At 39.8% G+C, this 13,547-nt stretch overlaps 1 protein-coding gene across 1 annotated transcript in view; it reads right to left on the bottom strand.

Moving 5' to 3' along the window:
* Positions 1 to 13,547, bottom strand: part of KLHL14 (kelch like family member 14) — a 100,159-nt gene that overhangs the window by 68,188 nt on the left and 18,424 nt on the right. The window contains exon 3 of the mRNA XM_016933499.4: positions 1,023 to 1,144. Within this exon, the coding sequence (XP_016788988.2) occupies positions 1,023 to 1,144 (122 nt within the window). The remainder of the gene's footprint in view (positions 1 to 1,022; positions 1,145 to 13,547) is intronic.

Here is a 13,547-nt window from a genome sequence, read left to right on the forward strand (position 1 = left end):
GCTCCTCTACTGCTTTTATGGGTAAACTGTTGTCCAGTTTCTATTATTTTAAAGGGCTTTCAGGAAGAGGAAAGGAAACGATTTTTGAAAAATAAACATGGTAAAATATATAACTGTTAAGACACATGCAATAAGAAAATCTAACGTTCACTTTTGTTGGTTTTAAATGTATGGCTTTGATTTATGGATTAAAATTGCTCATTTATTATTTTATCTATACAGCTCTGGGCAATTTTGACAGTTAAAATTTAGTTTTATTGACCAGTGCAGCCACTGTGCCCACGAGGGGACTGGTGCACACAGCCTGCTGCACTCAAGAAACGATGATTTTTGATTCCATGAGTGAGTCCGATTGGGAATCATAACCGATATAACAATAAGTTCCAAATCTCAGTGCCCAAGGCAAGAGGTTTGCTGTAAAACACAATCGCCCTTTAAGAAGGGGAGGAGAAGAATCCTGGGTAGAAGTTTGCAAGCACAATTTCATGCAGCTGGAATAGGCCACAAATATATCTGTCCATTCAAACTATGCAGCAGTATAAGGGGACATTTCTCTAAAGACCCAGTTCCACAGACTAAATATTAATGAGCAAAAATGCCTAAAAAGCAAAATGAATGTTAGTTACAGAGACAATGAACTAAACAACCATTTTGATGTGAGAAAATTTACTAGCGAATGCCATAAACCAACCTTTTGCTTTTCAATGAACAACAACAAAAAGAACAGAAGAATTTTGGGGGGAAGATCTTTGCTCCTCCCCCACACCCTCCATTGCAGCACATACAGAAACGTAAACCAGTACAGTGATTTTAGGCTAGGCCTACTCGACTACCAAATTGGCCACCTCTGCAATGTTAATTTAGTCTTTTACTCTAAATCCCCCGTGATACATAAACAAACCTCCAAAGGGGAACAAATCAATAAAATGTCTAATTTGATTAACCATGTTTTCAAATTCATCAAGACAGCGCTAACCTGAAATAAATAGGTGAGTGAATAAATAAATAAATAATGCACTCACTTGTGAGTATTTTCCATGTCTTCTTTTCATCGTCGTAATACTGAACCAAATTGCTGGGGAGCCGGTCCGGTCCAGGAGGCAGCCCTCCAACCAATAACAGCATTTTCTTGTTAGAGCGAATTCTTCACCCAAAACAAAAGAGGAGATGAATAACCACATTATTGTAGAGTCTTTTTAGTGGCAACGAAATCATAACCATCAAAGAATGTTCCTTGCTTGCAGATATCTGTTTCATTTTTTCCTGTTTCTTCCCCCATTCATGTCTCAACAATTTTTTTGAACCAAGCAGAAAAATGATCAGAAGAGCTGCACATCCCCATACTCATAGAATAATAAGCTCCCTTTATGCAATTTGTTAGAGGTTCATTCTAGAACGACCTTTTTCTTATATTATCCCTTTAAATCATCACTCTTTACAGCTGAGTACACATGAAATGCTCTGGAGTTGTACTAAGGTTAAGCATTAAAGTTGCATGTCAAAAATCGTATTAGTCAAAATCATTATTATAAGCCATTCTCCACTCAAAGAACCTTGAAAAAATTAAGGTTATGCAGGGAGTTTGTGAGCCAACTCTTTAATCACCCAGGGAACTTCAAATACCAGTTTGGTACAATTAGTAGCACAGGGCTAACTGGGGTGGGTTAACCAGTTTGAACATGAATTTTTTTGTTTGTTTAATTTAGCTTAGACTTCTGCCTTCTTCCCCTTCCCCCACTCCCAGCTCACCCTCCCCTCTGCTCTCCCCCTGTGCACCACTGGCGATATAGCAGCACCAATTGGTAAAAATGAGACTGTGATGTTGTTGTGAGCCTCCCCAGAGTGGAGCCCTGCCAATGCTTGCCACTGATCCAGCGGCATGAACCTGCTCAACTGTGCAAAGTCACTCTAATTCCCTCCCTCTGTTTTTCTACCTTCTCCCCCAGGGGGCAACCACTGAAAGGAGTGACTACCCACCCATCAAGAGCTGGCAATTCGCTGCTATTAACCGTGACTGTGATTCCCAGTCCGCCTGGCAGTTCCTGAGAAAGGCCTGCAATGTCTCATATGCAGTAAAAGCTGTAAGATGCACCCTGGCCAGCACACTCGACCTGATGGATGTACAATCCTCAGGAACAGTAATGGATTGAGCACACTTGCGATTGAAGCAGGGAGAGGAGGCCCAGACCCCTACAAAGGGCCTGCTGATTTAACAGTCGCTTTACATGTAATTGAACTTTTCATGTACCTGAAAGGCTCAAGGTGATGGTGGAAGAAACGGAACAACAATGATTGAAGGAAAAAAGTCAATAAATACAAAAGGATTCCTCTTAGTGATGATCACAAGCCCACAGCGTGGCTCTGAATCTATGATTACATATTCAGCTCGTTCTGATTCAAGAATGCTTGGGGAAGTATGCCCTTGTGGAGAAGCATTGTTTGTTGGTTAAGAACCTAACATTCGGAGAGTTAACTTAATACAGTTAATGACATCTCCATGTGAAGGAAGGGAACAAGAGAATTCCTTTGATGAAACTCTGGTGCCATCGAATGCATTATTATGCCTCAGTGGGAAAAATACCTTCTGGAGAATTGCCCATAGTAGACACTCATAGATAGAGGGAGCTGTACTTACAGAGGAATGAGTAATGTGATGGCAGCTTGCAGTGTTAATTTTGCCACTCTGTGGATATAGTTGAGCCAAAAGGAAAACAAACAAACCCAAACTCTGAATTTGAAGTACCTTCAAACAGTACCCATATGCTTTATAGACTAGTAGTTGGCAAATAGAATACAACAGCAAAGAGCCCCCATACTTAGAGGATTTCAGTGATTGGGGTGTTTTTGGAAGAGGGGTTAAGAAAAATCAGTGCAGTCTGTACCTTTCTTTCACTTGGAAAACATACATACATAATTCACATGCTATATAATCTCCTAGATGCATGGCCACAGAGCTGATATATGACCATTTTTTTCTTATTGTAGTTTTTAGCCCAAATAACCACTCTGTGTGTGTAAGAGAAGTCAAGATGAAAACAAATACTCTTTTTAGTTTGCTGCAAATGACCATGTGTAGACAGACCTGTTCAACTGGAAGTCACGATTCTGTGACTGTCCTAACATCACTCGTCCACATGCCGCCAGACTGCAGTTGGGGGTAGATCAGTATCAACAGGATAGACACAGAGGAAAGAACTCATGGAAGTGGCGGTTGTGACAAAAGCAACATAATTAAATATATTTTAGTATATAAATAAATTAACTGCTTAAAACATGTATTTAATGGGGCCCGGCGTGGTGGCCCATGCCTGTAATCCCAGCACTTTGGGAGGCCAAAGCAGGCGGATCACCTGAGGTCAGAAGTTCGAGACCAGCCTGACCAACATGATGAAAACCCGTCTCTACTAAAAATACAAAAAATTAGCCAGGTATGGTGGCAGGCACCTGTAATCCCAGCTACTTGGGAGGCTGAAACAAGAGAATCTCTTGAACCCAGGAGGCAGAGGTTGCAGTGGGCTGAGATTGTGTCATTGCACTCCAGCCTGGACAAAAAGAGCGAAACTCCATGTCAAAAAAAAAAAAAAAAAAAATTAGCTAGGTGTGGTGGCACATGCTTGTAATCCCAGCTACTTGGGAGGCTGAGGCAGGAGAATCACTTGAACTCAGGCGGCAGAGGTTGCAGTGAGCTGAGATCACGCCATTGCATTCCAGCCTGGGCAACAAGAACAAAACTCCATCTCAAAAAAAAAATGTGTTTAATGGATGGCAAAGGGAGATGAATGCATGGCTCACACATGTTTGTAAGGTCATTTCATTCATTGATAAGAGGAACTTCCCTAGACAAGTTACACTGGTGATTCTCCACCCTGATTTAGATGGACCATCTCTGCTGATAAGGAGAGGATCTAGTGTCTTTGTTCTCTTGCCCAAATTGCCAGCCATTGCCATCTGTCCTCTAAGAAGTGGACTGACTACCAATACAAAAGCCAGTGAACAGTGGGCAAACGGTAACACCCTCCACCCCTGCCAACAGTGACATGATTCAAGGGCTAGCTAGCAAAGAGCAATGAAAGATTCCACACAACTAAGGTAAATCTCTAAGCGACTCAGGCCTCTGCAGAGACTGTAATAAAGAATTATGTGGAGGAAAAGGAAATCCTACTTACCCTCAATGGCTGTGTGTTTTCTACAAAGGGGCAGTGCTTTGAAGCCATTATGTATGGCTTTCTTAGTGAATCAAGATGCCTTCCAAATCTTTTGCATTGTTATATTTACATCATCATTCATTCAATTTGTCGTGACATTTTACTTAGAGTATTTTTTCTCTAAATCTTGTGTTATTCAATTTTCCAAGCCAGTATCAATATTATTTAATTCTAAATAAAACTTGAAGCTCTACTTTGTGAAGATGAACCAAATTGAAACCCAAAATAGGATAAAACATGTAAGAAGTTGGATCATACAGAGGAAAGAACACATCAAGTAACAAAACACATTTGAGTGGTTTTCTCACTATTTTCTCCATTGACTCTCAAAACAGCTCAACGTGGTAGGTATAACTCTCCATTTTACAGAGAGGAGAGAAAGTTCCCATAGCTGTTATAAGAAGGTACACATTTGGACATTACAGAAAACTATGAAGATTTCTGAATCCGAATAAAGAAACCTAATAGAGATTACTTTACATTTCTTATTGCTTAAGAATAATACAAATGAGAATAACCATCACATATTTTACTTTGATATAAATGCAATGTCAACTATTCAATTACTCCTAGAAAGCAATACACGTGAATAATTCCTGTGGAAAAGCTTCCATTCTTTTTACGATGTGCAATTATAATAGTGACAATGACAATAACGACAGTTAATAATGAATGCATATTGAATACTGAACTTCTGATTATCATACTATTTATTTGATGTGTGTGAACTTCAATTTGAAAACACCACAAAAAAAGATACCTGTGAACTAGAAAAGTAAAATTAAGAGAAGCTGAACTAACTGTGCTGAAGGGGGTTTTAATTATTCTTTTTCAAATAATTCCAGCAGAGCTTTACAGGTTTAATTTTAGATTAGTCAAAATTTATAAATGTAGCCTCATTGCAATCTCTAGAGCTTCTTCTCATGGCAACATAGTATACTTTTTAGAAGCTCTTTACATAGGGAACCAATTTAGCCCAAATTAATATATTCTCTTCATACCTTTTATTATTTTCAAATACTCCTTTCACTCTTCATTTTACCCATTTTACCCAACCCAGACCAAAGTACGTATTGAAAGACAAGGAATAAAAGAAATGTAAACAAAAAGCTGAGTATATCGTGGTTAATAATATTTGAATGTCTTTGATCTGAGTTCCTTGATTCTTGCATAGAAAAATGTAAGGTTGCAAAGGCGATGGAATCTGAAGGTCTCCTTTGTTCCATCTCAGTAACTGCCCAACATTTACCATGTGTCACATTTGGGCGTGTGTGTGCGCCTGTATGCGTGAGTGCTGGCGTGCATACATACTTTGGTTCCCAGGATGAATGATTGAAGGATGACCTAAACCTCCTGGTGTAAACAAATTTTTCATCATACTGGTGTTCTAAGTACTGTAAAATCTCATTTATTTATATTTCAGTGATTTGGAACTTCAATAATTGGGAAACAGGCCAGATAAAGTTTTCCTTTCCATGATACATGAGAAAAGTTTTCATGAACTAGATTGCAAAAAAACTTTTAACCTATTTAGAAATCAGCTGATATGCTGGCACTTTATAATCACCAATGCACATTTAGGCAAAATTCATTTTACAGATAACAAATAATTCTCATTTATGAAAGAAGATATTCTGCAATGTTCTAAGAATCATTAACTCATAGAGTTAGAAGAAAACTTTGAGGTAATCTAGTTCAGTAATTCCCAGGCCCTAGCAAGTTACCAGGATCAACTGAAGGCATTAGAAATTTTGGATTCTTAGTATAGATTTTCAGTTCTTGACTCTCAGAGATTATGATTCAATAGGATGAGTCTTAAAAAATCAATGCTGTTTCACAGCCTTCCAGTTGATGCTAATACACAGCCAGACTTGAGGCCACTGACTTGGTCTAGTCCCCTACATAATATAGAAATCCTTCTGATAGTTTTTTAAACAAGTAATTATTATTATCTATTTGGAAATTTGAAATGAATCTTAGGTTTTCAGATACACTCTGTTGTTAAAAGTTGTTGTACAGTTGTGTTAGATATATTTTTTCCTCTTAAGCTGAGCTGAAAAACCTACCTAGGTTTTCTAGAGCAGTGGTCCTCAACCTTTTTGGTACCAGGGTCCGGTTTCATGGAAGACAGTTTTTCCATGGACCAGAGGGATGGTTTCAGGATGATTCAAATGCAGTACATTTATTGTGCACTTTATTTCTATTATTATATTTCTATTATTACATTGTAATATATAATAAAACAATTATACAACTCACCATAATGTAGAATCAGTGGGAGCCCTGAGCTTGTTTTCCTGCAACTAGACAGTCCCATCTGGGGGTGATGGGAGACAGTGACACATCATCAGGTATTAGATTCTCATAAGGAGCACACAAGCTACTTCCCTCACATGTGCAATTCACGTAGGGTTTGCGCTCATATGAGAATCTGATACTGCCACTAATCTGACAGGAGGCAGAGCTCAGGTGGTAATGCAAGTGATAGAGAGCAGCTGTAAATACAAACGAAGCTTCACTCGCTTGCTCACCACTCACCTCCTGCTGTACGGCCCAGTTCCTAACAGGCCATGGACCAAAGAAAACTGAAATACTAGTTTTCTTTTAAGGCTTTCTAAAATCACAGTAGTGTTTTAGCAGTCACAGTGCAGTGCTGGGTCCCTGTTCAGCTTCTACTGATTATCAATATCAATCTTTTTTTTAAAAAACAAGTGTTTTCAAGCCAAGTTTTTCCTATCCTATATTTCTTCTAATTAAAATATTTTAAACAGCTATGCGTGACTATTTTTTAACATTTTTTGTCCTCTACTGATTTAGACACTTTGCTTCAATTCGTTTACAGTTAGCAATTGTTAACTGAGTTCCTACTATGTTCCAGGTGGTGTTCTAAGGATTGGAGATAATAATGGGAACAAGAGGAGTAAATTCCCTGTTCATTGCGGTACTTAATTCCACCCTAGTGGGGACATCTATGGAAGCCATCACAATCTTTGAGGCAGAGTAGCCTAGTTGTTAAGGGTGTAGACCTCTTAGCTAAGGTGAGATGCCTGGTTTCAGCTGTTCTAAGTGAACGTAGGCTGGCCTTTTTGTCACTCTTATTTTTATTTATTTTATTTTTTTGAGATGGAGTCTTGCTCAGTTGCCCAGGCTTCTGGAGTGCAGTGGCGTGATCTCGGCTCATTGCAACCTCTGCCTCCCGGGTTCAAGCAATTTCCGGCTAATTTTTGTATTTTGTATTTTGTATTTTTTAATTTTTTTTTTTTTTGAGATGGAGTCTCGCTCTGTCACCCAGGCTGGAGTGCAGTGGCGCCATCTCTGCTCACTGCAAGCTCCGCCTCCCGGGTTCACGCCATTCTCCTGCCTCAGCCTCCCGAGTAGCTGGGGCTACAGGCGCCCGCCATCACGCCTGGCTAATTTTTTGTATATTTAGTAGAGACTGGGTTTCACCGTCTCCATCTCCTGGCCTGGTGATCCACCCGCCTCAGCCTCCCAAAGTGCTGGGATTACAGGCGTGAGCCACCGCACCAGGCTTTTTTTTTTTTTTTTTTAGTAGAGACAGGGTTTCACCATGTTGACCACGCTGGTCTCTACCTCCTGACCTCAAGTGATCCCCCGACCTCGGCCTCCCAAAGTGTTAGGATTACAGGCGTGAGCCACTGGGCCTGGCCTCTTTGCCTCTCTTTAACCTTATTTATAAAATAGGGATAACACTAACAAGACCTAAGGCGCAGGCATCTTTAATTTTCAGAATTAAAAGGCATAATATATGTAAAGCATTTAAAACAGTGCTAAATAAATGCTAATTATCATTACCACCACCATCATCAACAACTTCATAGTTATTGACATCATCATTATCCTCCTCATCCTCATTATCATCAGTATTATCTGTTCCTTTATGTAATTTGCAGGTTTGACAAGCAGGTGGCCTATGCCCTCATCCAAGTTTTATTACTTAAAGATAATAAAGAGTTGTACTTCAATTGTTTTGATATTTTAATTATGCTAACTCATTCTTCCTGAAATGATACTAAATCATTGGGATTTTTACTTTAATTCTCTACATAGGGTCTTTGGGAGTGTATGACCATTTTTTGAAACATGGAGATTTGATTGAAAACAACGACAATAACAACAAGCAGTTTTGAAGTAGCAAAGCGATCCAGAGTAGATAATCATTATCCGATCTTTCAGAAGCCAGGTTAATTACAAGTTAAGAGTCATCAGACCTGGATTTAAATACTCTGCCTTTTCTTATGTTTAACTCCTTGGGCTGACTCTAAGCCTCAGTTGCTTCATCTGTAAAGTGGGAATAATGGTATCCTCTTACAAGAATGTTGTAAGGGTTAAATAAAGTCATTTAGGTGTAATAGCAAAATAAATGCCTTCTACTTGTAACCAAAGCCACTCTGTAGAGCCAGTCCCTCCAGCAAATGAAAGGCCCTTTGTGCTGCTGACACCTTGAAAGATGAATGTCTCTGCATACTGAAGGGGGAAAATATTGATACTTTCAACATAATCCAGGAGGAAGGGGCTGTGGAAAATGGAAAGAAGTTTTGACTCTTTCCCATGTCCTCCCAATTTCAGTGGACTTTACTAAACTTATGATAGCTTAGTATTGCATAAAAGCAGTAAATGGGCATTTTCACATCTGGTGGTACAGCAGCAATGTATGGGAGTGATTTGGGAGGTAGAAAAGGCCAGGAAAACACAAGCTCCAGGGACTCACAGACATGAGGATGGGTGTGTGAGTCAGTTCAGGCTGCGATAACAAAAATACCATAGACTGCGTGGCTTGAACAACAGAAAATTATTTCTCATAGTTTTGGAGGGTGAAAAGTGCAAGATCAGAGTGCTGGTAGATTCTGTTCCTAGTGAGGGCCCACTTCCCATTTCTGTTCTCATATGGTGAGGGGGGCAATGAGAGAGAGAGAGAGGAGAGCACACGTGTGTGCTCTCCTCTCTCTTCTTATAAAGCCACTAATTCCATCATGAGGGTTCCACTATCATGACCTAATTACCTCCCAAAGGTCCCATATCCAAATACTATCTTACTGGTGATTAGGGTTTCAAGGTATGAATTTTTAAGGGGTGGACCCAAACATTTAGACCATAGCAAAATAGTTTTGGTTTTCCACAGGCCAGAGGATTATAGGGGTTCATAGCAATTTCTTTACCAGATCTGTTATGCCTCCAGCTGAAATCTGGGTTACATAGGAATGAAATATTTATATAGTTCAAAATTGATAAATGATAGCTATTATTATTATGTGTAATTATTAACTTTACAAAGTACTCATTTGAAAATTCATCTTTGGAATTTTGGAGTTTTTATTGCTTAGAAGCCTTGCAGATACCATATGCTATACTGTATATAAATAGCCAGAACTTTGATTGCATAAGCAAGTTTAACAAAAATATAAAATCACTGGACTTCCTACAATGGTATTGACTCAGATCTCATTCATAAAATATAATCTACTTACTCTCTTCGCTGCCAGCTGCCTCTGTTAGGGTAGTCATCAAATCTTACGATATTCAAGTCACCGAATTTCATGGTATCCTTGACTCTTCCATTTTCTTGCTATATTCTATAGTTTCTAGAGCTGTAATATTTCTTAAATCTTCCTCTTCATTCCAGCTGAGCTGCCATCAGCTGGATTCAGCTGGGTTGGTTCTCCCTTGTGCTGTTGTAAAGTGTTAGCCCTGCTTTCTGACCCCCATCCCCATCAACACTACATATTTTGTCAAATGAATTTTAGCAAAGCCAAACATTAATAACCAATTACATCAGTCCTTTTCTTAAAAACCATTGAATTCCCAATTACCTATCTTATTATAACCTCTCTTTCCTTTCTCTCTTTTTTTCTCCTATTAGTAAATGTCTTCCTGGAATTTCATTTGGGGGCTAAAAGAGCTTGTGAGTCCAGATCTGGAAAAATGTGAAAGGGGAATTTCAGATGGAAGCTGCTCAGATCGTGGGGAGGAAGTAAACAGAGGTAGGTCCCTCTACTCCAAGTAATTGGCCTGGCCAGAAGGAGGCTTTGAAAGGCAGCTAGCCTTCCCTAAACTTCCAGCCAGAATAGTACCCAAAACTGCCCCAAGGAGAGCTGCTACCCTTCTCTTAAAATTTTCCAGCTGATTTGCTGTTGTATTTAGGTTTCTTTATCATAGCTATTCTTGGTAATTACACAGCAGCTTTCATCGAAGAGCCTTTAAATAGACCTGATAATGCCTCTCGGAGGTAGATAAACACAAAGTATCATTATCCCCATTTAACAGATGAAAGACTAGAGGAAAAGGGGCTTAGGCAGCTTTTCCAGTGTGCAGGTTGTGTTTTATTTTCCTCCATTTCACACAAGAAACATCTCCAGGGTTTTCTCACACAACTCTTCTGTGGCTCTAAGGTGTGGCTGAAAATGCGTTACTTCCCAGAGTCTGACTTTGGGCTCCCCCTTTTCCTCACACACAGAGTCTGGCTATGTGGTGACTGGAGAACGCTCAGTCACGTGCCTATTATTTAGTTTTCCTAAGATGGAAGTAACTTTAAGATTTGTTTGATTATATCATAAAGATAATACATGCTCACTGAAAAAAACTTCTGACTATACTTAAAAGCAAGAAGAACTTACTACATAGTAGGTGCTCAATAAATGTTTGTTGTATAAATGAAGATATGACGAATAAAAGAAGGAATAGAGTCCAACGTAGTGTCTCATGCCTGTAATCCCAGCACTTTGGAAGGCCAAGGTGGGCAGATCACTTGAGGTCAGCAGCTTGAGATCAGCCTGGCCAACATGGTGAAACCCCGTCTCTACTAAAAATACAAAAATTAGCTGGGGGTTGTGGCGTGTGCCTGTAATCCCAGCTACTCAGGAGGCTGAGGCGGGAGAATCACTTGAACTTGGGAGGTGGAGGTTGCTGTGAGCTGAGGACATGTCACTGCACTCCAGCCTGGGCAACAGAGTGAGACTCCATCTCAAAAAAACAAAACAAAACAAAACAAACAAACAAACACCAACAACGAAGAAGGAATAGGTGGGCAGACTAAAAGCCCCATAAGCCCCAAGGATCAGTGGGATTACAAAATCCCACTATCTAGGAGGATGTTATAGATTCTTTATATTCTTTTTTTTTTCCTTACTTGTTTCAAGGTTCAGTCAGTGGGGTGTGGAGGTGTCAAAAGGCAATGGGGAAAAAGGAAAAAGCGTATTTCTGAACCACAGGGTGGAAGACTCAGAGAGCCATATATTGGGAAAAGGACATTCATATCAACCAACTCCCAAATCTAAGCTGCTATTTTTACTATGTACTGCCCTAGACCCTCCACATTTTATCCCTGTCTGAGCATGTCCAAATAATGAGTCGTCTTTCTCTTGTTACGTTATCACGTTCATCATTTTTCTTTGGATGTCTCTGCTTATCTTTGTTCTTTAGGTCTAGTGTTGTCTTATAGAATAGGAGCCTACCATGATAAAGTACAATGTTTACCAAACTTCAGTTATCAGTACAACAGAAGACTTTCATTATTTTTGCCATAGCCACATGCTTTGAAATTATTCACTAAATATTTTATTTAAAACTGCTCACTTAAAAAAAATGCTTCCTTAAAAATCCCAGGCTATTGTAGTGGTTCCCAATGTGGGAACTTTTATAAGCTATCAGAACTTCTCAGGGATTCTGATTCAATGATCTGGGATGGGACCCAGCATCATATTTGTGTGTGTGTGTGTGTGTGTGTGTGTGTGTCTTTTAAGCTTTCTCAGTGATTCTATTAATAAGATGCAACGGGTATTGAGAACCATGGTTCTAAGCAATTATATTTACTAAATCATGGGCTTCATGGGTTAATTATTTTATCTCTAACACACGTTAAAATATAACAATACCTAACTTATTATAAATGTTAAAATGATTTCTTGTGTACCATCTGAAATTGTCTCACATTCTACCAGTAGCAGATAAATCCTACTTGGGGACGCACTATAAGAAATGGAAGAAATCAGGACTTTAATATCTGAAGCTCTGAAAACCTGTTACATTCCAACTCTGCCACTTCCTGTCTGTGTGACCATGTGAAGATCAACAACTTTGTTGGCTGTTGCTTTACACATTGCAATTTTGATTAGCCATCTTCCCACCCCTTCACTTCTCATCCCGCCCCTGTGGCTCACATGGGTCCTCCACAATTCTTCCAGAATGTTACTGTGTCCTCTAGCATGCAGTTACGGTAGTTGGCTTATGCTTTTGCCACATTCCTCTAGGCACCAAACTTGCAGACTGGCTGGTGATGGCAGAGGCAGATATAACAAAAAAGTCTTAAGACCTTTATCTGAATCCATGAAATGTAGCCCAGCCCCACCACCCAAGGCTTAGCTCATAAGCCCCAAGGATCAGGACGAGTTTATCTTTATATTATACATAGCACTTGACACTTCATCCTTGGCCCTTTGCTTCATGAGGGACAATGGCTTCCAGCCAAGTTTATACTCACTGCATTTCCCCCTCCTTCTCCACCTCCCAGATTAAAGCTTCCTTTGGTAACTAGGAGCAGTTGAATATCTTCTTTGCTTGATTACCTATATAATCCCTAATTCTAATACCTCCTACTTAGCACCTTTCTTCTGAAGAGCATAAATTCCAATGGAAATAGCATCTCATTAATCCTCCCCACATCCCTGTGAGGAAGTTGCGTGGCAAGCATTAGCTCTCAGACTAATCCTCCTGCCTGCAAGTGGGATGCAGGGTCCTGCTGCTCTCTAGCACAGATGCTTGCTACTGAGCAAGCTGGTGGGGACAACCAACATGTGTGTGACAGGAGAAAGCTCTTCTCTTTGTTCAAGAGAGATGTGGTTCTGTGCAGCCTGCCACAGTGGAGCCATTCAAGCTCTGTATAGCCTAGTGACGAAAGGAGATAAAGCATCACTCTCAGGCTAGTGATGGACTCGTAAGTAATGCCTGCATTTAAACTCCTAATAAAGCCCAATTATTATACTATGCTGCCTCCTGAGAGCCAATCTCATTACTGAGACTTCGTCCTGTCTTTTTCTTTCTCCCTCCCATCTGGCTGGCTTTTGGAAGAGATAAGAGTGACTTTTTGACCTAAGGAAACTTTGGCACCTGCTGCAGAAGAAAAAGTGCAGAAAGACACCAAGGTCGCAAAATAATAATGAAAATTCAAGTTCAGAAGGATGCAACATCTTTCCACTAAAATTATATCTCTGAGAGAGTGAGACATAATGGTAAAAATGAATATTTTGACAGCAACCTGACATTCTGAAGAAAGGAGTTCAGCCATTCAAGATGATGCTGAGAGGGACAACAGCCTCCCGATCTAAAGTC

The sequence above is a fragment of the Pan troglodytes genome, chromosome 17, assembly GCF_028858775.2.
Source record: "Pan troglodytes isolate AG18354 chromosome 17, NHGRI_mPanTro3-v2.0_pri, whole genome shotgun sequence".
Classification (NCBI taxonomy): domain Eukaryota; kingdom Metazoa; phylum Chordata; class Mammalia; order Primates; family Hominidae; genus Pan; species Pan troglodytes.